This window comes from Harpia harpyja, chromosome 2 (genome assembly GCF_026419915.1).
Source record: "Harpia harpyja isolate bHarHar1 chromosome 2, bHarHar1 primary haplotype, whole genome shotgun sequence".
In the NCBI taxonomy this organism is placed as follows: Eukaryota; Metazoa; Chordata; class Aves; order Accipitriformes; family Accipitridae; genus Harpia; species Harpia harpyja.
In genome coordinates, this window is record NC_068941.1 from 17,628,247 (window position 1) to 17,654,191 (window position 25,945).

The 25,945-nt window shown below is 41.5% G+C and overlaps 2 protein-coding genes across 4 annotated transcripts in view; one reads left to right on the top strand and one right to left on the bottom strand.

Moving 5' to 3' along the window:
* The window catches only part of ARHGAP10 (Rho GTPase activating protein 10), a 153,988-nt gene extending 153,013 nt beyond the window's left edge, over positions 1-975 (top strand). The window contains exon 23 of the mRNA XM_052772153.1: positions 172-975. Within this exon, the coding sequence (XP_052628113.1) occupies positions 172-260 (89 nt within the window). The 3' untranslated portion in view covers positions 261-975. The remainder of the gene's footprint in view (positions 1-171) is intronic.
* Positions 976-5,229: 4,254 nt separating this feature from the next.
* NR3C2 (nuclear receptor subfamily 3 group C member 2) overlaps positions 5,230-25,945 on the bottom strand; it is a 218,266-nt gene continuing 197,550 nt past the window's right edge. For all 3 annotated transcript variants that reach the window (XM_052772105.1, XM_052772113.1, XM_052772096.1), the window contains 3 exons: positions 23,860-23,990; positions 19,415-19,572; positions 5,230-8,914 (listed from right to left, as the gene is read on the bottom strand). In XM_052772105.1, coding sequence (XP_052628065.1) covers positions 8,759-8,914; positions 19,415-19,572; positions 23,860-23,990 — 445 coding nt within the window. In that variant the 3' untranslated portion in view covers positions 5,230-8,758. The remainder of the gene's footprint in view (positions 8,915-19,414; positions 19,573-23,859; positions 23,991-25,945) is intronic.

Sequence of the window (25,945 nt, forward strand, 5' to 3'; positions counted from 1 at the left end):
AAATATTTAAGTTAATCATCCTCTTCATCTTTTCTAGCCAGATTCTCAAACTGGTCATTGCAGAAGACTGGATGTTTTTATGGATGCTTTGCCTGGTGTCATGGAGCTAAAGCTAAAAGTACTAATTCAAGGACAGAAAGATGCAGTAATTTCTTTCCTTTTCTTTTGCAGTGCAATTTTCCAGAGAACCAGGATGGCTAGAAGGCACACTAAATGGCAAGAGAGGACTTATTCCACAAAATTATGTTCAGTTTTTATAGCTTTGTGCATTGAACGCCAAGAAGGTGTACATGGTATCCATGGATTTTTGTTATAGTCACTTCTCTCCACTTTGTGACTGCTTTTAATCAACAAAGAGCCTGACTATGGGTTGAAGATCCTAATCTGTATAAAGACATTAAGTGTTGCCAAATATGAATTACAAAAAAAGATTCTTTAAGGGTTGCAATGGGGGGGGACGGGACAAGAAAGGGGGATGGAAGGATAGGTTAATTTTTTACTAGGGTGCTTTTTTTCAATTGTAAAGAGCAGTAGTGGTATGTTTGTTTGCAATGCAACTAGCATTTTAAGTCAAGTATTTGGTTGATCTGTGACTCAACTATCAGCTGAAGATTTTTATAAACTTAGTGTCCTGGAGATCATGAATCGATAACCAGCATTTTTAACAGAATATTATTTGGGTTTGGAAAATACTGTTAGTTAAGAAAAGCTATCATGCTGACAATTAAATTATGTTTCAAAGTGGAATAGACAGTACGGAACACACACCAGTAAGTAAAATAATAGGTATCAAGACGTGACATTTTTCAAATGTCTTCAAAGAATACATTCATTTATGTTGTGTGTATGATTTCATTTATTTTATGAAGATAAGACACATGAACTTTTATCACAGGCTCCTATATGTCATGGTTCCTTTGCTACTCAAAAATATCACTGTAAATGAAATAAAACGTCATTTGCTATTTGACCTAAGTCATTCCCATGTTGGAGAATACTTTGCTCTGGTTCTGTAAGTTATGACGTGAAGTAATTATTGGCAGCTGTATGCAGGCAGCCTTAAGCAGGCTCCAAAATGGATGGGGAACTTTGCTCACTTTAAATAGGCAACTCTGCAAGCTCAAGCCAAAAGGAAAAGAGAATCTCTGGCTATGATCCTTGTGCATCCGGGAGGCATCTTGCATTTTATCTGTTGTCTGTCTGTCTTGTTCCTCCTTGAGCTTCCCTTTCTTCCTCCCCTGTAACTGTCAATTGTAAGATCTTAATGATACTTCATAGTATCAGAATCCTCAAGCAGCTGCCTCATAATTTGTAGAACTATTTGAGTAGTAAGAGAGTTAGCTGTGATCATAGAAAAAGCTTCCAGAAATCTTGTGGTGTATACATCTGTGCCTTGTAATGAGAAAAAAAAAGTTACGTGCAGTTTATCATTGATCTTTGTATTTTTCTCTCCTTCAAGTAAGACCCTCTGGGAGGCAGTGGAGAGGATGCAGGAAAATATGACAGGATGACATGCTAATACAGGCTCGCTTATAAATTGGACTCCATGGATTTTGAGTGATTTACTGCAGATATACTTAGCTTGCAAGTTTTTCTAACTAATGTGATTAGTACACCAGTTAATGGTTAATGCTGCCTTAAGGTTGGGATGGCTTTTTTCCCCCCTTAAGATTTAACTCCATACCATTATGTTGTTCCTTTGCCCAGACTGCACAGACCATTGGAGTACGCACAAATCATTTCCAGATGGAGCAATGGTGGGCCAAGTCAGTACAGCTCTCCAGCACTAAACCTCATAGCTTGGAGGAGTTTCATCTGGTGTATTCTCATGGTATTTGAGCAGTGACTCTCTGCCATACAGCTTTTAGGCGATTCTTGTCTTGGCATAGTGGCTGACCCAAGCACTGAAGATGACTTTTGGACTTCTGTGAAGGAGATCAAGTTCTACAATTTGCTCCTTGACTCAGTGTTAAGGAAATGATTGCACCAGTACATACAGCAACAGATTGCAGGTTTCCTTACTCAGATTTGTTCACATGGCAAAGCACTGTTCTGGCTGGGTATTGTGTCGCCTGGGCCCACAGCTCTATCAACTCATTTGTGGCCTTGAAGAGTCATTCTGGAGGCAGGATGGTGTTTTTTGTGGCCAGACTCGGTTTTCATGGCTACCAGTTGGTGGAAAATGTTCAAAGAAGAGGGAGAATGTAAATCTTTGGAATTAGCCTAGTAGGTGTGGCAGCTAGGTATGCTGGCTTGTCAGATAGTGAAGCTGTGATAACTTGAAGCTTACAAGCTTTGTAAGTAAGTAAGTCGCCTCCATTTGTTCTGTTGTTTTAAACGTGCAGTGCATGTTTGATCTTGTTCTGGCTGCTGTCTTCCAAAATTCTCCATGTATTTCTCAGCTCTAGCTCTGTGGTTTGGTTTGGGTGGGTTTTTTTTCCTTTTAACCGAGGTGGTTTAAAAAGGCAGATATATAGAGAAGGATTGAAAGACTTAGTGTCTCTTCCATCCAGTCCCGTGACCCTGCCTTTAGGTGAGACTCCTGTTACTTCTGGAGCCACGCAGAACACAAACAAGAAGAAAACTTTTCTACTGAGAAATGATACACTGAGCAGAGGTAATACTAATCCAAACTTTCTCACGTCCTAGACGTTGTCTAAAGGCAGTGGTGTGAGCTGAGCCAGATCAGATCTGGCTTTCAGGCTAACCACACTGCCTCTTAGGAATTTAGTTGTGGTAACGGCTAGCCACCATATGGGTTTCCACATCAGCCTGGTCGTACTAATGCTGAGCACAGACTTGTACAGCCAAGTAGCCATGGCACGTCTCATTCTTCATCCTCACTGCTGAACAGCGCTGTAAATGATGCCCTCGTACTGACTGTTTGGAAGTAGAGATTAAAGGATGCTAAAAGTTAAGATTCATGTAAAGAAAGTCAGGCCTCTTTCCCATCCTTTGAGATTGTTTTCTTTCCTGAAGCTGGGCCGTAGGGCATGGCTCTTGTCTGTCTTTTCCATGGCTTGGTAGATTTGGGAAGAGCAGAGTTAACGCACTGTTAACTTCAGGCAGGAAGGAGGACAGGGAATGGGTTGTGGAGAAAGCCAGTCAAAGGGGTCTTCTCTTTTGGCCCGGCAGCAGGAGTCATCATTCTCTGTGGATCTGGCCTGACTGCACCCTCTCATGGGGAGCTGCTCTTGTGTCACAGCTGTGGGTACAGGTTCAGCTTAATCCTCAGGTTGGGTTCCCCTTCCCTTGCTATGTGCTGGTTAGTGTGCTTAGGGGCATGCATATGTCAGTTTTCAAAAGCTGAGACTCCTGGTAGTGAAAGCATGACACAGGCAGAAAATTAGAGGGTGAATTAGGGAGAAAAAAAACCTCATTATGTGCTTTTTATGCAAAATGACGTTTGCCTTGCCATCACTGTGAGGGCCAGAGATTGAATCCCTCAGCCTGGGGATTAAGGTCGAATGTTTGCTGAATAATTAATGGAAAAGCTGAGACTCCTGACTAGCTGGGATCAGTAAGAATTTACAGTCTGTGTTAGTCACTGGACAGTGCACAACTCTGCGCCTTGGCTGGGCAGCATTTTCACTCTGCTGGGTGAAAAACCCTGGGGTTTTCAGGCTGCTGAGTGTTGTTAATCATTGTCCCAGCTGATCTTCATGGCAGGTTTCCTTCTGATACCCAGTCTTTCATCAGCAGTGAAAGAAAAATCTCATTGGCTGATTTATCTGCCCTATAATCAAAGTAAGTGTTCCTGCTACATTGCTTACACCTTTTGCTAGCTAAACCTCTGTAATTGTATCACAGAGAAGACTCAGGGAGAAACTTGCCTCTCTGTGCTCTGTTCCTTGTTCTCTTTCTCTTAACCCATTTCACAATTCTTACCTGTTTGCAATTTAAAGAGAAAAGTGGCTGACAGAGGGCTTCTGTAGGCTGTAAATGCACCAGTGCTAAACATGGTTTAACAGAGAGCCTTCAGTGGAGTTTCACCTTTTAACCTGCATGAGCCTTGAACATCATTTTCTACATCAGAGTTCAACAGTGTGCCCTCATCTGTGCTGCTTGCAGTAACCACAGGTAAGCACCAAATAAACTTCATCCTATCGACATCTACAATTAAAGTGTTCTTTTAAAAACCTTATGGCATGGCATGTTTTACCTAGCAAAATCTTTGAAATGAAAGGGCATTTTTTTCACTCCTATCTTAGTACTATATTGTACTCATCATAAACTCCCAGTCTCTGTAGGCACCTGAAAGAAAGCAGTGTCCCAGCTTGAGGTCAGATTACAAGTTTCGTTATGTTTTTAAGTAGTGATAGTGTTTTCTTATTTCTAGAACAGCATATGACAGCTACATCTGCTTGTAAACATATGGGAAATTTTTCTTAACACTGCTGATCCTCTACTATTCTTTCCTTCTGACAATTCAGCAAACAGAAGGCAGGTGCAAGGATTTTTGGCAATAAAAAGTTTGTCTAACTTTTAAAAAAAAAAAAACAAAATGCAGTTAAGTGGTGGTCTTACACCACAGACCAAGCTTCGTGCAGAACTTAGTGGTGAATTTTTGACATAGGGCACAGAACAAACCAGGATAGCAAGAGTTTTATTTCCCCTTCTAACTATCTTACTGTAATTGGAAAAGACCTGACACTGAGAAGGCAGTTTGATTTCATCACTGGGGAAACCTTGTGTATATCAAATAGTGAATCCCTATTTCCATGGGAGAAATTCTAACTTTGGTCAATGGGTACAGCAGCTCCAGGTTAACTGAAACTGGAAGCCAGACTTGTCTGGCTATTGAAGATTGCTGGGTTTGTTTCTTTGAGTGGGACGTAGCTTATGCGTGTAACAGTGTCAGCATGTCATTTGGCAAGCAGAGTTACCCAGGTTGAGTGAACCAAATTCCTCATGGCTGGGCATGCCTTATTCTACAACGTGAGCAGCTGCTCTCTGGCTGAAGCCATTGTATGTGTTTTGTCATAATAGAGCTTGATGAAACCAAATTTCTAGATGTATGAAGAAAGATGCATTATTACATTGTTAGTTACTTAATATCGTTTCTAGATGAGCAGAAGCTTGTCTCTAAGGATATCACTGCACCAGCACCTATCTGAGATTAAAATGCAAGAAATACTTGCAATCAAACCAGTTTAATTCGTGTATATTTGTACAATTTGTATAAAAAAAGAAAAAAAAAAGAAAAATAGGTACTTGCAGACATTAACATAAAGACCAAACAATATTTTCTATTTATTTAAAAAGCTTTAAACATACAGAAGCAAACCCCTAATTATAAATGCATCATTATGCATAGATTTTACTGTTTACACCATACTGCTGGCTGCTTTTATTTTTCATCCAGGAATCTATTTAAACTCCAAGAATTCTTAAACATTCCTCTGAGCTTCCTGGCCTCAGAACTGCTGTCTATCTTATCAAGTCATTGACCTCCAGCTGAAAACATTGCTCTAAAAAAAGAAAAAGTCAAATCTTTAATAAACAATTAAAAGTGCATTAACTGTAGAATTGTTTAATTTCATAAATGTTTAAACAAGTCAGTGAAAAACACCACCCTGTGAATTAGCTTTTTGCATTATTGATTGTAAAGTATCTTTTTAATAAGATTTTGATATTGCAAACTTTAGTCTTTTCTATTTTATTTTGCGCAACTGTTCAGTTGCACTATGTGTAGTATTCCTGAAATACCCACTGCAGTACATTAACACTATTTTACATTTTTAACTGTGTATACAATGCTCTTGCTGTATATCCCCGTTCCTTCTTACAACAAAATAATTTAGCTCGATGAACAGAAGCCCACTTCTAAAAGGTGTTTTAGTTTGTCTTGTATTTTGCAGGAGACAAATGCCTATTTCATTCTAAACAAATTCAAAAGAATGTAACTTCCCGGTAGCTAAAAACTAGAGTTGTTGGTTTTTTTTTTTTTTGCTGTACACAGGTTTAGATAAAAAAAGTGATGGCTATTCTGCTTAAGTGTCCTTGATAAGAGAATACTGCCTCTTACAACATCTATATCCAATTGTATCTATTACTTCAATGATCTCTAGCAAAAAATAATAATCAATGAATGGTTTCATAAACAACAGGTGATTAAAGTAAAGGATTTATTATAATCTGCTTACAGTTGTTTGCAAAGACAGACATACGTTTTTGCATAAAGATATAAATTGCTTTTTAAAACTAATTTAGTGTGTTTAATTATATGAAGTTTCTGTGAATTATGAATTGTACCAAACCAAGATTAAAAGTAATAAGGTACAAAAATAGGAGCAAACAGACAACAATTTGGACTGGGACAGGCATTTAACAGTGAAGTGTAGAATATGGCTTTGCTATTTTAATCAAGCAAAGTTACTCTGAGACAGAAAAGGAGGCAGTAACTTTGTTAATATAAAAAGCTGCTGCAGACTGTATTCACCCAGAACCTGGCTTTGAAATTTTCTGGTTTAGACTTTAAAAAAAAAGGTAAATGAAAAGATGGATGTATGACTGCGTCTTTACTGTAAACAACCAGTCTGCATGCTGTGTATCTCACGTTGGAAGTTTGGCTTTCATATTGCTGTGCAGGTCAGTATTTAAAGATCTGCCTATGAACTAGACTTCCAAAATGCAAATAATATGTATCTATATACTTATATATAAAAAAAACCTCTCTGAATACAGTCTTTACAGATTACCCATTGCATAAGGCAGGTGTCATTTAAAAAGACAAGTAGCACTGACTGTCTTCAGTGCACCAAAGCACACCTCAAAATTTGGACTCAGAAAGGGTGTAGAATTCTTCTTAATTCAACCACCGTTTAAAAGAAATGCTACATTCTGACCGGCCAAGGGACAAACTGGAGCTCAAAAATAACCAGTGGCACCCAGAGAGAACACTATAGATTAGGACTCTGAAAGACTATTCTATTTAAACATGAGCATATGGTGGCAACAACTGAGCCTCAGAAAAGTTCACCTGTCCTCTATTCTACTCCAAAATCTTTTATTTGCTTATAAATTGTGAAATAGTGAAAATCACCTCAAAAATTTTTTTCTTTGCGGTCTTGTTCTAGAGAAAACATTTTTGAGACAAAATCAGACCGAGTTGAACCTGTAGTGTGAACATTTGTCTGCTCAGATGTATTCTGATTATTACAAAAATGTTTACAAAATTATATACGGTTTTAGTTTATCACTAAAAATTCTACTCAGCTAATCTGCCCTTACCAGTACCTTACCATCCCTCTCACCAGTACACATCTGTTCTATATACTTACTGTAATGATCTGCATGTTCCCTTCATCATAATCAGAAATCGCTCTCCCCCATCTGAAATAATAATCTAACCTTTTAAGATGTTTTATGTATCCAGTATTCAAAGGAAAAACAAACTGTCTGGGAAACCTTAATAAAAAAAGAAAAATCATTCAACATCTTATTCACCCCTGTTCCCCTGAGAGAGAAAGGGAATAGAGGGCAAGAACTCACTGTATCATTACGCTGGCAAAAGCTTTGGAGAGACCGTAATTTGTCTTGTTAAATGAAACCTTCGTAAAGTGGCAAACACAACAAAGTGTAGTTTCCTACAGAAATATGAAGCAGGATTTCTAAGATGTGCTCAAGTCATGTACGCTTGCAAGCAAGACAAAAGGGAGAAAAATATGGAGGAAAATAGAAAGGCTTAAATACAACTGAAAAGGTTAAGTGTGGTTATTTACAACAGATACTGTAGGATGGTAAATTAGATATGATGCTAAAAAAGGCACAGCTTTCCCTTTCTTAAATACACTGTAAACGGTTCATTATGCATGCAGAACATTTCACTTTACAAAAAAATTACCTTGTTTGTTTAGACAAAGATAGTACTTAAATAGTCTCCAGCAAAATAGAGTTCTTTCAAAAATACTTTCCCATTCATCCTATTAACCATTAAAGATTTTTTTGTCTCATTTACAAAAGTTCCTTACACCTTATTTCAGGTCCTTCACAATTTATACATACAGCAATGTACAGTACAGCAAGACTGCAAAAAATTATTTGTAAAGCCAGCACAATAGGTACTATAAATTGATACCAGGGCATTTGTTTTCACATCTCATCCTTTTTAATTAAATAGTAAATGGACACTTAACACAGTGTATATCATCTATGATGGGATAACATGGGATAACAAATGCCACAGGTGGGGATAACAGAGTATTCCACACCAAATGTTCTGTTATTACTTTACACGTTAGGGTTTGTGTGTGTGTGTGTGTGTATGTATATATGTGTGTATATATATAGTTTTTGTTTTGTTTTTTTTTTTTTTACAAGAACAGAATATTAATGCCCCATATTGACTTTACGTTTTATGTGCAAACCAAGGGTAAGCTGTAAAAAGTTCTCATTAGTTCTCGAACCCTTTTAAAACAAGCAAACAATACCAGAAACTACATGGCATATTTAAAACTCCATCTGTTAAAATATCAAAATCAAAGAGTTATTGACTAGATATGGCTTTTCATCCAGAGGAACAGGAACATTTTCTAAGTGTTTTAGGGTTATGGGGTAATTTCCAAACATCTAGGTCTTGCCCCATCCGAGCCAACTGCTTTCCATTCCCCAAACCCTTCATATGATTTTAGACTATTCAGAGACTGCTGAACAAGTGTAAATAGCATGTTTAAAATATGGTTTCTTGGGTCCTTCATGGGTGTGGAATAACACAGGGAAACTTAAGGCAAAGTTCTTCCATTTAAGACATTTTCTATCACTTCCTGTGAAAGTACAGGGGCTTGGCATTCCCAGATTCCACCTTTGGTAGCTGGTCACTGATGATTTCCACCAGCATGGCTGGAAACTCTACTTTCAGTGCCTGAGACTCTCGGAAGGTGTAGAAACAGAATTCCAATAAGTCACTAACAAGCTGAAATACAGAAAGAAATACTTTTTAGGAAAAACACAGAGAATTTTGCATGCAAATAACAGCTTATTGATAATGGATTATTACCAAGAAATGGCATCTTACTCTGACTTGGCAGTGCATCTGCAGGGGTTAAACAGCAAACAAGAGAACTCAAATCCCGAAGTGCTACTTAAGTCATTAAAAATGAGCTAACTAGGACAAACCAAGATACCACAGATTTGATTTTTCAGCGTAACTGCATGTTTCATTTCACTAACAGGCAACTGGCCATCATGGAAACTATAGGTACTCAATGTCTATGAAAATAAAGCCTTCTGCCCAGAGGGAAAAGATAGCCATAAACTATTGTATCTCTAAATTTCAGCTGGATACAGGTTCATTAAATCAGATTATTTGGTTAAGTTCAGTGTACTCTCCAGGGGCCGCAACCTACAACTGCCAGAGCAGCTGATGTTTTTAGTTCAACAACATGAATGCTGTGTCACACTGTAGCATTTCAGGTTTTATAGCATCACAGTCCATATGAAATTGTTCATCTGGTAAAGCGCTTCTATTTATATACAAATGCATTTTTTAATACACATACCCCAAGCTTTTTTTCTCCTTATTACTCATTAAACTATAGAGACAATATTTAGGGAAGTATTTAGTTTTGAAAAAACCCTTAAATTCTCTATTTTTGTAGTGGTGGCTAACAGCACACTTTTGCTTTCTCTCAGTAGATTAAGGATAATGCTGGGAATTTTAATGATAAAAATTTCTAATTAGCTCTTCAATGACAGGGAAGGAAGCTGTGCTCTGTAACACCACAATGACCAAGTTATCTGTTGGCACAGGACCACCTCCACCAGCAGAACGAAACTGCACCTTACACTGTGCTGTGGCACTCCTGTGGCTTCCTCTGCATGGCAAAGGTTTTCACAGGTGAAACCCTATCACAGTTCTCCCAAAAGGCAACTGACAGCCATTTTGTAATCCTAATAAAGGTGGTCTCCACCTGCAACAGGAGCAGGAGGTGAAGTACTAAATGGCATACAGGTACCACAAGCTTTTGGTGTGTGGAAAAAAATACTGCATGTCTTCAAAGCACCAATAAATTTTCTCTGACTTCTTCTACCTTGTCTCAAGTTGCATTGTTCTCATTTGTCAGTTACAGAGCTTTGTTTTGGTTTACATGTTGTGGGAAACTTAATCACACTACAAGAATGAACATTAATTTTGGCTTTTGAGCATTTTAATTTGTTTTGTCTCTTGTGCTATCTCCACATGAAACTGCAACAGCAGCTTATCTTTGCTACAAAACAACACACCATTAGAGCGAGAGAACTATGAAGACAAGAAGACCTCTTCCAGTATCACTACTCAGGGAACTACTTCTATTTTAATGATAAAAACATGGTAAAGCAATCTTATGGCTCGACCTACAGGCATGCAGGCTTTTGTTGGGTTAGTTTTACATAGTACTTTGATACAATCGAGGAATACTTGTTCATGACCTTTAGTAGCAAGAGAATGTTATTTCAAAACTAGCTTTTTTGGTTGCTGTGATCTAAATGAATCTCCTAAAGCCTTACACTATGTTGGACCCTTTGTAATCTTTAAGAAAGGACAATGCAAGTCAGTCAAGGGGCAGAGGCAAGTCAGCTTCTGAGGTACCCATGAATGAAGTGCATCTAGGTTTCAGTTAGCCTATTAATTTCCATTGCAGTCCACCAAATTACTGCATACTGAAGAAAAAGTAGAGGCTCTGCTGTTTAAAAATTCAAAAGTTACACACAGCTTGATTTTGATGCCTTATGTCCTTGCAAAGGACTTTTAAACCACTCCTGCTTGTTTAGTTTATCAAACACAAGTTTGTCATTTCAATTCTTAACATGTAGAGTTGCACTCTGCAGTAAAGCCCCTGTTAAAGATAGAGTAAATAAAAGTGGACTTCTGGAAGGCAGAAAAGGAAATAAGAAAATACAGGCAGCAACAGACTACTGCCCTGTAGCACCACACACCTTTTTACTTGTTTTCAGGACTTTCACAGCTGTTCTTGCAAACCTACAAGCAATTTATGAACAACACAGGGAAGTGCTGAGATCATTCGAACACATGACTTTCTGCTATTGAGCACTACACGAGTCTGCTGTTGCTTAGTTCATTCCCAATGATCTGGCATGTCATGAAGCAATGCTAATTAATTAAACAGATGCATGCTAAATAAGTAGCATAGACATAATATGGTTTTCAAGGGAAAAAATTGCTGATGTTCAAAGGTTTACTTTACCCATTAGGAGGAGGTTGTTTCTGCATATACTGTGCCAAAAATATTCCAAACATAACACAAACCCAAATAAAGTGAAAGAAACTCTCTCTTGGTGTAATCACCACTACCTCCTCCCTGCCTGTGCCATCAAATACCAGCACCTAAGCAAACTAAACCTTCACCCCAACGCAACCTTGATAATGACCTGATAAACATACTGCTTTTCCTAAACTTGAACAGGAGTAGTTTCACAGCACTGAATGTAAGTGAGGGGGTTGAGGTCACCTCTGTCACACTGTCAACCGTCCTCGCTGTGCTGATGGCTTGCCTTCTGGGCAATTTAAGCTAATTCCTGCCTCATCACACTCATGTGAGGCCTCTGAATACAGTGAGATAGGTATCACAGAAGAGCCTACATTGGAACCTATTCTGCCTTCTTAGCAAACTTTTAGTAGTATCAAGTACATATGTATGTCTGGTGAATATGTGGACAGAAGGGGAAATAAATGAAAAATAATAACATTCATGAAGAGAGCATAATCTGTTCTATACAATAAATGAGTTAGCAGTTTGGGGGGCGGGGGGCTGATCATGGATACTATCATAACATAGCACATTGTGAGCCTCACCACAGAGAAGAAAGGTTAAGTTTACACAGCAATTTAAAAGAAAATACCTAGAACCTGCTATCAGGTCATACTTGGGTTTGGAGCCTTAAGGATAATATATATTCTATACCTATTTAGTCTGCTAAAACTTTTGTTTCTCTCTTTCTTAAGCAAAGTTACCAACTTTAACATACTTGACAATAATCAATCACTTTAAGAAAATGGGAGTATTAGGAAGCACACCGCATGTGTCGTAAGGAACACGGAACTGCGGTCAGCATCTTTTTAACTGCAACCTTAAAAGCTGCGTGGCTTTGTGGGCTGGGGAAGCATTTCTAGCACTAATTTAAAACAAAGAGGAACGAATGCGGGAGAATCAAAGGCCAACTCAGACATACTAAAATGTAAACAATATGATAAGGTCAGCTAGAGAAGGCTGCAAGAGCAAGACCTGAGCCACGAGCAGTGCTCTTTTCTGCAGGCGTGTTGTCATGCACTTTCAAAGGTACCATCCCCACTCCCACCAGTCCAGCAGCCTTGGCGTGAAGATGCACAGAAAGGATGAAAAATTCAGGTTCCACAGTTAATTTTGAAATTTGAGTATCTGCCTCTGCATCTCAAGCAACATTTGTCTGATACAGTTTTGATTTATAACAGGTAAATAATTTAGCTAGTCTTTTGCTTTAAGAGAGAAGTTCCCTCTTCAGGAAGGAAATGAAGAAGTTTGCTTTCTTTTATAATGCACAAGCTCTATCATTGCAGTGACAGCGACTGATACACCACAGGTTACAAGTAAGGTAACGCAAGCTATCCAGCACCTCTAAATTTGGCTTATGAATTTTCTAGATCAAATATACTTCTGATTGTTCTTCAAAGGCTTGTAAAATCTCTGTGCTCCAAGAACTCCTGACTACACTTTACCTGACCGCTTTTACCTTCTACTTCTGGTAGTTTATATCGGAAATGCTGACACCTCCTCCAGTACAGCAGCGTGAAAGGCAACTCTAATTAAGCAGCGTGAACGAAAGCACCACTGTTTTCACAAGCAATGCAACAGTGACTAGAAACGTATTTACTTCCACAATTTCCAATTATTTCAGCTACTGAAGCACTCTTCTGAAGAGTTACAGCTTAGCAGAGTGCAGACAGTGCAGTTAAGGCCACAACTAAAATAATTCCCATTTCCTCAGGATGCAACCAGGACATCGTTCTCGCCGCTGTAGTAGCTCTCTTTGGTGCTGCCAATAAAACACGGCTCGGTACCTTTGACAGCATTGCAAGCCTCCCTCTGCGTGCGGTGGAATTGGGCCAGTGCCGGGGGATGGGAACTCAGGTAGTGCCTGCTCCTGGCGGGCAGTGCCGGGCTTTGCCCAGCTGGGTCCTGGGTATCTCCCAGAATGGAGACTGCAGCCTCTCCAGGCGGGCAAATACCACTAAATAAATTAATAAGAGCTGGGATGCAGACAAACAGGTCAGAATTATCAAGTCCATGTCACCCAGACTGCTGTAAGACGTGACAGTTCTTCTGCCAGCAAGTGGATCAGCTGTTAGCTATAACCCTTCACCACTTCAGTCATTAATTATGAAGCTTTCTCTCATCACTATCCTACAGAGAGTGTGCTGCGTTTAAACATTTTCAAGGCTACAGCAGTCTTAGTAATTCTGAGATTTTTACTTAATCAATCTTCGCATTTGTATGCTGTATTAAGCACCTCTGAGAAATAGGAGCATTAATCAAACATCATTTTCTGTTATTAGGGTGGGGGTTCCATAAAATAGACTTTTTCACCCATACTATTCTTGATAATTAAAAAAATGAATCCTTTAATGAAGTCCCTGAAGTTAATACAGTTACAGTGACCTTCGAGCACTTGGAGAATTTTTACAGCAAAAAGAATTGATTTTAGTTTGGCAATCTCACCATGCCCTTCTATTTCCAGAAACGGTAAGAACCGTCCGATTTGCAAGGGTGCACATTTTTGTGCTCAGTTAGTTTTCTGACTTCAAAATCTCTCACAGTCTCCGAGTGTGGTATGAAAGCCCACAGTCACTTCTCTATCAGGAGCATCTTTGCAATTAAACCTACTGATACAGCAATTAAGACAGCAGTAGGGTAACAACACGATGCTGAGTAACATCTTCCTATTATTAGCTACAGCTATTACTGGCAGAAACCTCAATGTTATCATATAAAAATGACACTCCAAAAACTTTCTCTGTCCCTTTCAGAAATGGGTCTCCGCCCATTTCCTACACAGTATGGAGCGGGTGTGTTTTCCGAGGAGGCAACCTTGCAGCTCTTCATGATGCAACTGCGCAGCCTTGGTGACTACCTGCACCGAGCCAGGCTCCCTGAAGGGACAAGGTGCTGCCCATCAGCTGAGCAGCAGTATTTTGCTTCTTGCTTTCAAAACCTGTGTGTTTCAAACTGCGCAGGAGTCGGGAGCCTGCTGCCCTGCTAAGGTAAGAAGCAGCAGCCGAGGCCAGCCGGCCTCCTTTCCCCCAGGCAGCAAAGAACCCTGGGTGAGTTTGGGACTACTGCAACCTCCTGCTTTTTCCCCTTCACACAGTGGATACAAAGCTCCTGCTTCACAACTGGTAAGGTTAAGGAAAACCATTGCCAGCCAGGTCTTGATTATTCCATTACCACTATATTCCCTTTTGTTCCCAGTCCTATGAAAATCCCATGATGTAAATTAATTATTACTCTGAGGGCTCAGGACGTAAATTATTCCTCCCCCCTGGGATGGCTCACAGGCTGATTCTCAGAGGTACAGATGTTCTTTGGTGCCACAGTGGCTAATTCCTAGCTGCTTATGAAGTCTTGAAATCTAACTCAAAGAGTAAAACCTCCCACCAACACAGGGAAAACGAGGTAAGACCAAGGGATGAAGCCTCTGATTACAGCTATGCTGTGTATTTACCTCACGCTAGCAAGGAGCAAAAGGTGGGTAAAACGCATATGGATTAGCCACCAACAATATCTGACCAGAGCAAACATGGAACTTATTTCTGCCTGGACAGGTGCATTTATCCAATTTAGGGACTGCACTCATTTCTTCGGGTTTTCTTCATAAACATGCATGCACCGAAACCACAGCACTTGACACCTGGACGTGACATGGAGGAACGCGAGTTGAACTCATTTTGTATGCTTAGAGGATGCATGCAAACCCACAGTATCACACACCAATGAAGCATCCTCAGCCCTTGGCCAGGGTAAATTTTGAGCTAAGTCTCCCTTGCTCTTCTCTTGACGGTAGCAGGGATCTGCCCTCCTCCAACAAACACTCATTAACATGAAGGAGAAGAGATCCAACCATCACAAACTGAGCAAGATGGCCCTCAGAGTAGCCCCTGTCTACATTAAGGAGCTGGGAATCAATTTCTCACTTGACAGACACATATTAGCTGCTGCAGCACACACCCATGCACACTCTTACATCCTGCTGCTTTTGTAGGGGCCACAACTGGGAGTAGGGACTGGATCTAGCCTCTGCGTAAACAGAGAAAATGCCTGCTCTGAGAATTCAGGCACTGGGACTAAAAACAAGGCTCCAAACAGCTCATCAGCTGTGGGACACAACTTTGGCAGATCAGTAGCAGGAGTAAGTGCACCCAAAGGTGTTGGCAACAGCTGAGGGGCTCATCTGTGGCTTCGTATTTGTGGGATTAAGCACCTGCAGAGGCATATTTGCATCCACCACAGCATGCCTTGCAAACCTGCCCCTCGAGGATCTGTGCCCTTCTTCCCACTGTCAGCTTTTTCAGTGAGCATAATCCTGGCGCTCTCAGCCTATGGAAAGATCCACCTCAGCTATAAAGTATTCCCTTCAGGAACCATAAAAAATTAATTATTCAGCAGCATGAGCCTTAAAGAATTTATTTTTGTTTGGCAGAAAATATCAACAAGCAAATGACAGTGCAGTGCTCTGCCTTGCCAAGACAAGGGGAAGGTTCACATTAGGGTTTAATGTCATGGCATCGAAACAAAAGCCCTCTTAACTCAAAGTCTGTTTAGTATCAGCCAGATTGAAACCAAATTCAGCTTTTGTTCTGCAAACCGCCTAACCATACACTACACTCTCTATATGAAATGAGGCTTGCCATGCAAGCTACAACACTTCCTGCCAAAGCCAACAGGAGATGTTGAGGAGGATCCAAATGAAGTTTTTGATACCATGTGTAGTACATCTGTTTCCAATGTTCCTGCATGCCGTTTGTCTGATCACATAACACAGTTCACCTACGTCCAAGCGCAGCATATGCATCTTCCCCTGAAATGCCTATGGCCATTCATGGGCACAAGACCGAAACTTCTATGTCCTGGGTAGAGAAGTCGGTTGTCCTTGCTATGCTATGGTTCTCAACACATTAACGCACGCAGGCCAGCCACAACAGTAGAAATACAATCCCTCCAAGAAGGAAATATGTTGATTACGTTGCTGCCCTTGACGCTCCCCGAAGACACCCATGCTGGGGTCCATCCCCCCGAGGAAGGCTGAGCCATAGCGCAACAGCAAGTGAACGGCAACAACCTCCTCCTCTCTGTCGTCCCGTGCCGAGGGAGAGGAAGGGCGCGCTGTGTAACCAGACCGACGCTGCCAGCCAGCGCCTGCTGTATCAGCAACCACTGCTTCCACACAGCACCATGCAAATAAAGAGCATTTCGGTGCACGGCAGTAGTGACGCAAACTACACGGCAGCCTGCAGGCATGCTCTTCAGGCCGAGTGCAGGTGTGTGCACGCACGTGCGCGAAACCGTGTTTATCTTCTCTGCTTGGGATGGGTTTCGATCTCTTATTTTTCGGTTGCGCTTTTGGCGCTTTCAGGCTTTATGGACCATTAAATAAAGTTGCTGATTTTTTCAAATACTTAAGTGCCTACCTGGCCTTCTTGAAAATTTCTTTTTTCCTCACCTCGGCACTTTTCTACCTGCACATATGTTCACTGTGTGGATGAATGATTCAGTATACTGAGTAATGTAAAACCACCTTGTTTGGGTTTTTTTTCTTCCTCGTATTATATAAGCCAAGCAGACGGTAATTTGATATTCCCATGCACTTTATTTCACATAGTCCTACGAAAGACTACTTAAAAAGGAGGTTGATGAAAGCAAGTGTGAAGGTGCAAAGGAGCAGTATTTTTTTATTGTTTATCGCTACACTCAGGTAAACTGAACTCCACAAATGACTAGATGCTGCTTTGCTCTGATGGAAAAGCTGGAGGCAGCAGGAGGGCTGAATAAGCATGAATTCTGCACCAGTCCCTTCAGGCGTGCACTGCAAATGCCAGTGCTGTGGCTACGGCAGCATGTAAACATGGGGCCTCAGCTCCAGTTAGACCTCTCAGCACCAAATATATTCTGATTCTCTAAAATTATAATGGAGTAAGTTAAAAATACATAGGTGACAGCTGAAAAAGTGTTCCTCCTATACTAAGGAATCGAGCAGAAAATTTGCATTTACATTGATAGAACAGAGAAATTCTGCACTAATAGGCAGTGGGGGGAAAAGAGTAATTCTCACGTCTCATTATCACCAATCTAAATTTATTCTGATGGATTTTGAAAACCAAAAAGCAAAAAAACAGTTTTAAAGAGAAGAAATAAACAAGTGCCTTTGTTGAACAAGTCTCCAATATCATCTCTGAAAGGAAGCACTGTTGTGCAGACAACTGGCCTTTTTAACAGAGAATGCTGACAATGGGACTTTCTTTAAAAAGTCCTTTGTAAGAAAGTGCTCTATTAAAACAAAAGTAATGTAAAAATAGCTTAATTAAAAATTAAATAAAATGCAAGAGCAGTCTGCTTCCTCTGGTTAGCTCAGCTCCCAATGGTTAATGCTGTGTTTTGGAAAATGTCTGTAGGACACAGTAGCGTTCTCAGTAAGTGCGAGTCTGTCATCCAGTCACCTTAACCACACAAGCACACCCATTTAAATAACAAATCATAGACACTGCCTATTCTGAAGAGGATTAGAAAACTCCATAAATGCAGTGGTTTGTTATGCTGCCCTGAGGTTCAGATGTGAATATCTTGCAAATGATTTTATCACCCATCCCCTTTCTTTCCACTAGAACACTACAACTTCCTTTGCTGGCACAGAGCAAGTGAAACCTGATCTCTGAAGAATGAGCTATTACTGCAGTACTAATAATACTCCCCCTGCCTCCCACTAAGATTTGCAATGTTTTAATGAACAACAGAACAATATTTGAAAAATAATTCCATATGTACATTCTGTAAACAGACCTCAGGCTCTTATACAGATTTGACCTGAAGTGCATTGTACTGTACTGTCTCTACAAAAATGAAATTTAAGTTGAGTACAAAGAAGTACATTTATATGCAGGCTCCGAAAGCAAGTTCTGTAGGTTCTTCATGCAGCAGAGTTGCCCACCCATCCATGCCCACCCAGGATGGAGTAGGACAGTTATCTCCTTTGCTGTAGTTTACCAGTTTTTACTGGGAGGTGATCAGCGCATGCTGCTGGGCTTCAGCCTCTGCTCACGGGACCCCTCCCCTCCTGTCCCCAAACACGACTGAAGGTCGCTCTCGCTGGCCCTACGAGTCTCCCGTCACTTGCTGCACAGCTCCAGAGAGCACGGGTGCCAGCCCTGCTGGCCCCAGGCAAGGGGCTGCTGCCCAGCGCACTCTCAGGGGACACTGGGGAAAACCCCTCAGCTTGAGATGACCATTACAGCTGGGTCACTGGCTTCCGCTGTGGGACTCCAGGCTCCGTTACGGACAGTGCGGAGATACACCCCCGCTGCTGCTCAAAGCATCTGGCGAGGTAAATCTCTGCACTTACCATTTTACCGGCTAGAACCGGGTTGCTCCCAACTTAGCAGCTCAATGTTACGGGTACCCATTCTGACACCGCGAGCTGGTCTCGTGCGCTAGGCACCTACCACAACCCTTCAGAGTCACTCTGGGCTGAGGCACCAACAGCCTGGGTGTTTTGGGACTAAACTTCTAGTTTCCCATGTCATTGATCACATCTCATACCTGACGCATGTAAAACAAACACCTCGCACTGGAATGAGACAGGGCGGTAGAAATAACCTAACAATACAGTGAATCTTATACTTGAAAAGCTCAAATAAAGCTTCAAATACCCAAGATGGCTCCAAGGTCTTAATATGTCTTTTAAAGTCATCATTATTACAATCCCAGCTGTAAAAGATCACCAAATTAATTCAAAATTTATTAGCACATCAGGCATGTTAGATGGGCGACACAGTAATCCGGCATCTTTCCTTGAGAAGCAACTCACGGGATACTCTGCATGGTGCACTCGCACTGTGTCTAACTTAGGGTCACAGCTAACATCACTTTGCCTGCTGAAGAGCCTCTGACCCCACTAATAGTTCTACTGACCTTAAGTGAATCACTGGAGGAACACACTACCATTTAACATAGGAGAAGGCAGCAGGACCCAGCCCTTAATGACTTATATTTTCTTATTTTACTTGGCAGTTGTTCTTGAATTCATCTAACAACTTCTCTCAGATGTTCCTTTAAGAAGAATTTCTTTTTTTTTTTTCTCCCTTTAGTTAACACAGTTAAAGACTACTGGTTTACCTTAATGGAGAGATTTTTGCTTAACTTGTCTGCACTCCCTGAGGAGTTATACTTACATCATGCATGGAGTCAAGAAGTTTAGTCAGTTGGTAGAATCTCTGCCAGCTTTGCCCAGAGTTACTTGGACATTTAGTTACCATCTTCTTTAGTTCTTTAATGTAATTTGCCCTCATTTCTTCAAATGCAGCTTGGCTTTTGAGACCATCCTTGGGAACTGTCATTGAAAAGACAGTCTTATATTAATATTAACTGTATTGCTTATTCTTTTGATGTGCATACTTAAAAAGTTACACTAGTTAATGGAAGAAAGAATTAAACCTTTAAGCAAAGTCCATAATTTTACAGACATTGGTAAGGAATCAAGAACATCATACAGATTTTCAAGTGATTCAAGCATTCTCTCCAGATCTGTGATTGCCCAAGCTGTAGCAAAGGACAAGACAACATCTCAGAAATACAACATATGCTAACCTCATGCGGAAACTGTTTTTAACACAACCCAACCACACACACACACACAAAAAGAAGGCAGATGGATCAAGGATATTTTTTTAGAAGTTGAAGACGTGATTTATCATTCTTGACTGATTCCCCACACTTGACAGAGGAGGGGAAGCTACAGAATTACAGCTGTTATGTGCAGAAATGCTAGACCAAGTAACACGTTTTTATGCCATCAAGTAACATCTAAAATTTCTTTGAATGTTAGTAAGCATCTGTGTAACACCTAGAAGAAACAGAGCCATTATTCTGCATGAAACAGAAGACTCTTTTCCAAACAGGCATCCTGACCCAGTGTTTGACCACGACATACAGTTGCAAGCATTTCTAGTGTCCTACCCCAGTTCCCATCTGCCAGAGGGATCATTTCACAAATGGACTAAAAGTAAGGTCTTCTGATACTTTTTACTGTGACTGATACCAGCAGGGCTAATTAGAAAATCAAATACACTGTTTCTTTCCAGACTGCAAATACCATTGCACTCCAGCAGGTTCTGCCCCAAACAGGAATGGCTTATAGGATCAGATCTCTAGGAAAACCCTGAAGAGGTTATTAACAACGTTACACAAAATGTTCTGGTGTTTTAATACCTGGATTGATTGAATACTGCTTAACCACCAAATATTTTTCTACTCTGCATCTCCCTAATGCTAGTCCACACAAGAAAAAAAAAAAATACTACACTGTACAGGAGTGAGTTTATTTTCTAAGCAAGCCAGAAAGCTATGTCAGAGAAAGCTAAATGGGAAGTTACTTACTAAAAAAGGAAAGAAAAAAAACAGGTGATCTTCCAATTTAGCTTACCCTGACTTAACATCCTGACAGAAATTGTCTTGTTCATCTGTTTCCATCTCTTTGAAATCCTGTGAACTGCATTCTATCCCACTGCAATCATGTCACAAGCATGTAACAACCGCCCAAATGGCTCCAGAGGAGAAGCTTTAAGTACCAGTATCTTCTATCACCAGTATCTACCAGAGCAATTTAGCAATGGGAAACAAGGAGGAGCTCTACCACCACATGAGCAGCAGAGACCTGCCACCATCAAGTGTTGGAAGGGGGCACAAGGAGGAATCTTTGGAAAAAGCCTAGGAGGTAACGCACCATCCTGCCTACCACTTGGTAAATATTATATATTTGTATTATATACACATAATATTTAATTTTTAAATTCTAGATGCCAAATCTCTCTGTCAGCTGACAGATAGAATAAACTGTCTGGAACAGATGTACAAATTCAGTTCAAGCTGAATGAATATAGAGACACCAATCAAGATGAGTAAAGCCATCAGAACACACTGTGGCCCTTGCACAAAATGCATGGGCTTTACAGTTCCTTTAATGTTTACAGGCCTGTATTCCTACATGCTGCTTAAAGACTGTTAGAGCCACTCTTCCTTTGTCTACTACTATGTATTTTACTGTCCTGTCTGAAAATTATTATACCATCACCCCAGCCAGATTATTAAGAAAGAAAGACCGACCACAAATAAAGAGAACTCAAGCAAAACATGAAATTCTGGAGGTTTGCCCAGTGTTTCTGATTTTACTTATTAAATGCAGCAATGCTTTTGGCAAGCTCCCAAAATCCATGGTCTGTGGAAAGCAAGAAAACAATTGAGTTGTAATGTGTGGTTTCTTCCACATGTAAATGGAGTGAAACTTCCTTGATGTGGTCATTATGAAAGTTTCAGAATAACTTGTACTCTGCTCATCACACGATTCAATAAAAAATTTTAAATGAAAACAAACCTGGTGTTTTCTGTCATAAGGTTGTATCAAGGTGCAATCATTCCAAACCAGCTTTGCTGCCCTTCGCATGACACTGTCTGGGTTTTATCACTGTCTTCATTTCCATTTCACTCTCCTCTCTAACATAAATATCCTGATTCTCCCAAAACTATTTTTAGTACGTTTTCTAGTGACCGTGGTGTGTGTTTCAAAGGGACCCAGCTAGCTAAAGTTAATTGGCCAGGCTGATCTCGCCTACCAGATTCTAGCAATAATTCAAGTCATTAGTTAACACTCTCAAGAGGGTAGAATAATAAATACCTGGCTTAAAGAAATTTTGCTACCTTTTTAGCATGCCTTTAGGCTCTTTTTCTAAAGATTCTCCCCCTTCAGAGCCGATTAAAAAGTAGCAGAGCCAGATCTCCTATCCAGACACTCTCTCAAGAACATTTTGGGAGCTAGACCCCCTGGAGCACATCCACAGCACTGCTAGCTGCTTCTGGAAAGACCGCGAGTGACAACCTTCAAAAAAGCCCATTTACCTCCCAGGGCTACACTGGAGCATATCAGCTCCCCACAGTCCAGTTTCACCAGCAGACCATTTCCTCAAACTCTTGGTGGAGCGGGACCTGGAGGTCAAACCTCGTGGGCTGGGACACAAAGTGCTCCCCAGTCAGTGTCATCTCTCCCGGTCCCAGGGAGCTGGAATGGCTTCAAGAGGAGGGAGGGAGGGAGGGAGGTAGACAGCTGAGCCCAAAAAACTTACAGCCCCAGGAGGTTTCTGTTAGCGGATCCAAATCCCTTCCAGCAGGGACGGGAACTGCAGCTTCACATCCTCCTTCAAAGGCAAGTACTTTAAAGACAGAGCCACCAGCTGGGTGGAACGGGCGAGGTCTGAGCGAAAGGCACCGCAGACAGGGAGAAAGTGCCTGTCCCACCACCTCTCCTGAAGGGGTTGCCACTCGGCTTTGCTGGATGCTGCAAATCCCTTCGTAGGCACCTAACTCTGCCTGCAGCCAACGTGCCCACACCACGGCTGGGGACTCGGGAGGCTCCTGGGTGTCTAAATCTCTTGCTGCATCAGCCCGCTCTGGAGTCCTTTAGTTTCGGCGATAAGCGCCTTCCAGTGCTGCACAACTAACGCCTGTCGCTTGCCGTTCATTTCTTCTCTCAGCTTGCTGGGGCAGAAGATGGGTGATGGGAGAAGCAGCAGGATCTCAAAGGGTGCACTGGGCTCCGCTCGCCCCTGAATGGGGAGACTGTCTGTGCAGCACGAGCCCGGGCAGCCCCCGGCCCCGGCCACCTCGGGCACGCGTCCTGCTGCCGACAGCTTGCAAGTGCAAGCCAGAATAAGCGCAGCGGCCCCTTTGATCTCCTGCTCCTCCTCACCCCACGCGTTGCCCCCACATCCAGCCTCCTTCTGCTGGGGGAATTCTTGCCCGGTGAGTTCACTGAAGTGACATCACGAACGCCCACCAATCAAGCTGATGCATTATCTCATCATGATGTCACTGAGTGGACCCCACAAAAAGGAGCATGATTATACAGAAGAAGGTTTGTTTACAGGTAATTGGCCTTTTCATCAAGACTGAAGGAAAAGTAATGTACAAACTGCCTGTGTATTTATACAATTGTACTGGGACGGGAGTTTTTCAGTATTTTCAGTAAGATAAGATCAAGAGATCTGCTAATTGCTATACAGTACTGTAACAAACACCAAGATGTAATTTTGTATCTTAAGAAAACTCAAAGCATGACACTCGAGAGAAAAATAAAGGATGCACTGTCATTTATTAAACTTTCAGAGCCCTGTAAAAGGGCTTACCATTCTCAATTCACTTGGCATCGGAAAACTACCCATTTTGCGGTACAGGCAATGTACATCTTTTGATCTTGAAGGTGACGTTAAGTCACCCAAACTAGTGGCTTTGAGTGTTGAGTGGGGATTTCTCCCCAGTCCCCACACCTGTTGCGCTTTCTTGGCATGCCTGGCCGACTTGAGCGGTTCCCGTACAGAGAGGGGGGCCAAAGCCCCTTGCCCGGCCACTCCAGTCCTTCCAATGCACGACACATTCAAACTGCAAAGACATTTCCCGTGCTAATGGAGAGTGAGATCCGCAGATAAACCCTAAGACATAAAACCAGGCTTATTCCTGCGGCCCTGCTGGAAACGGTTTAGCTGTATTGTCACATCAATTAAAATCACTGCACCTCTTTGCGAATTGGAATATTTTCAAGCATTCCCATGTAATCATGAAGCTAACTTACCTGTGCTTAACAGCAGCAAAACTTTCATTATAGTGTACTCCTCAAAGCTAAGCTGCAAGCGAACAAACTGCAAACTGATCTGGTGCATCCCCTGGCACAGTTCAAACATAGCAGACTGGCGCATCCGTTCCCTGCAAAGAGAAAGAAACAAAATCCAGAGGATAAATACGGGAAAGCGCAACGTGCACGGGGCAGCCCACGCATGAGGAAAGCACAGTGCGACCTGGAAACCAAGCACTGGTTGCGCAGAGTTCAGTAAGACACACCGCAGCTGCAAAGTTCAGGTTAGGTAAGGGAGCTGGGGACTGCAGAGACGAAGCTGGAGTCCTGCCAACCCCGGAGGGCTGCCTGGTCCCCGTCCTCCCAGGCTGGCAGAAAAACCCACTGCCTGTGAGCTTTGGGCATCGCCTTGCTCAACTCCTACACCATCTGCAATGGATGGCTGAGTCCACTTCGCTACCTGGCAGACCACAGGCAGCATTAACATCCACCCCCCCAAAAGGAACAGAAACAAATGTAGTTTGAGTTTTATACACGGATGATGTTAATGAACTGGCAAAAATGTTTTAAAATGTGTTTGAATTGTCAGCTTTTGTTCAGCTCTGCCCTGGCTGACAGAAATAAGCCTGCTGAAGGGGTCAGAACCAGCGCAACAGGGGAACCTACACCCATTGCACGTGTGTTTTAAATGATATATCCCCCCCATCAGTTGACCTACGGGTGGAAACGGGTTTCAGAATTGTCTGGTGCAGAGATAAAGCTGGGGGAAAGGATGGCCAAGGAGGACTGACAGCCTCACACCTGCAGCCCGCACCACTCAGGGCTGTCAGCCCCGGCCCCAGCCCAGCAGCCTCCAAGGCTGCCAGCAGCCACGGACAACAGGAAAACCCATGGCAAAGAGCTCCGCTGCCCACCGCGCACAGTCGGGTCCACAAGCCAGCAGGGCCCTGGGATCAGGGATTTCCACTGTGCCAGCAGACATCTTGACTCTTCTCTTCTTGAACAACACAGTCCTGTAAAAATACGGCTGACAGGTCTGGAAAATGGGGAAATGGTTTAACAAAAATAAAATAAAATGCATGACTTCTCATTACTGCCTTGACGTCTACTGAGGAATCTGAAGTTAAGAAACGATTGGGATGACCGCTGCCTCAGCCAGCAGCACTTACAGATCCTTCCCAAGTAACCTCCCTTTCAAAATCTCCGATTACTACTTTTCCTGAAAATGCAACAGGTCTAGCTCCAAGGATGAAAGTGTAGGAACAACAAGGAGAAATGATATCCCAGTCACTGAAGTTCTTGTTAATATACTATGCTGGATCTCCTACAGGGAATTCTTAGTCAAATTGTTGCAATGGTCTCTTATTCAAACACTGAATTATTAAAAAATCTTGTATGTTTTTTCCTAAAATAATAATCTAAGATAGTCTGGGATAAAGGAGTATATAATAATACGATCTCATTCATTAATACAGATTTTTGCCTGTTAAATTGTAAAATAATAAGGATACATGACTTGTATCCAGTTTACTTCTCTTTTTCTTCAAATATACTTTGATACACTTAGCTTCAGACCCTATCTCTCTTCTCTGAGGCAACCCCAGGCTAACCTATCCTGCACATGTTTCAGGCAGAATTAGTTAGGATTTTGCTATACTTCTAAAGCTGCTATCCCAAACCACAACAGCTACAGCAAAGACTCACTGAGAATTGCCTGTCTCATTTTGAAACTATGATATATATGTGGGTATTTAGACAAGGCGCTGTAATTGTTCAGTGACCACTACTGTTTTTTTTTTTTTTTTTAATTGCTCAACAACAATTGTCTATATGTCTTCAAACATTTTTTCACATAATTGGGGAATTGGATGAAGTTCAGCTAATTATTTTAAGCAAGCAACTGCCTTTTCAAATATACAAATTGGCTGGTGAAAGAGAAGAATCATACTGTGTGCAAACAAAGACTGACGTAATCTTCCTGGTGTTTTATTTCACTACTGCCAGAACAGATTTTATTTTCCTCCTTAATACTAATAAAGTGGACTCCCCATTGTTATATGGGCTCTGCACTTTTCCCTCACTCCAC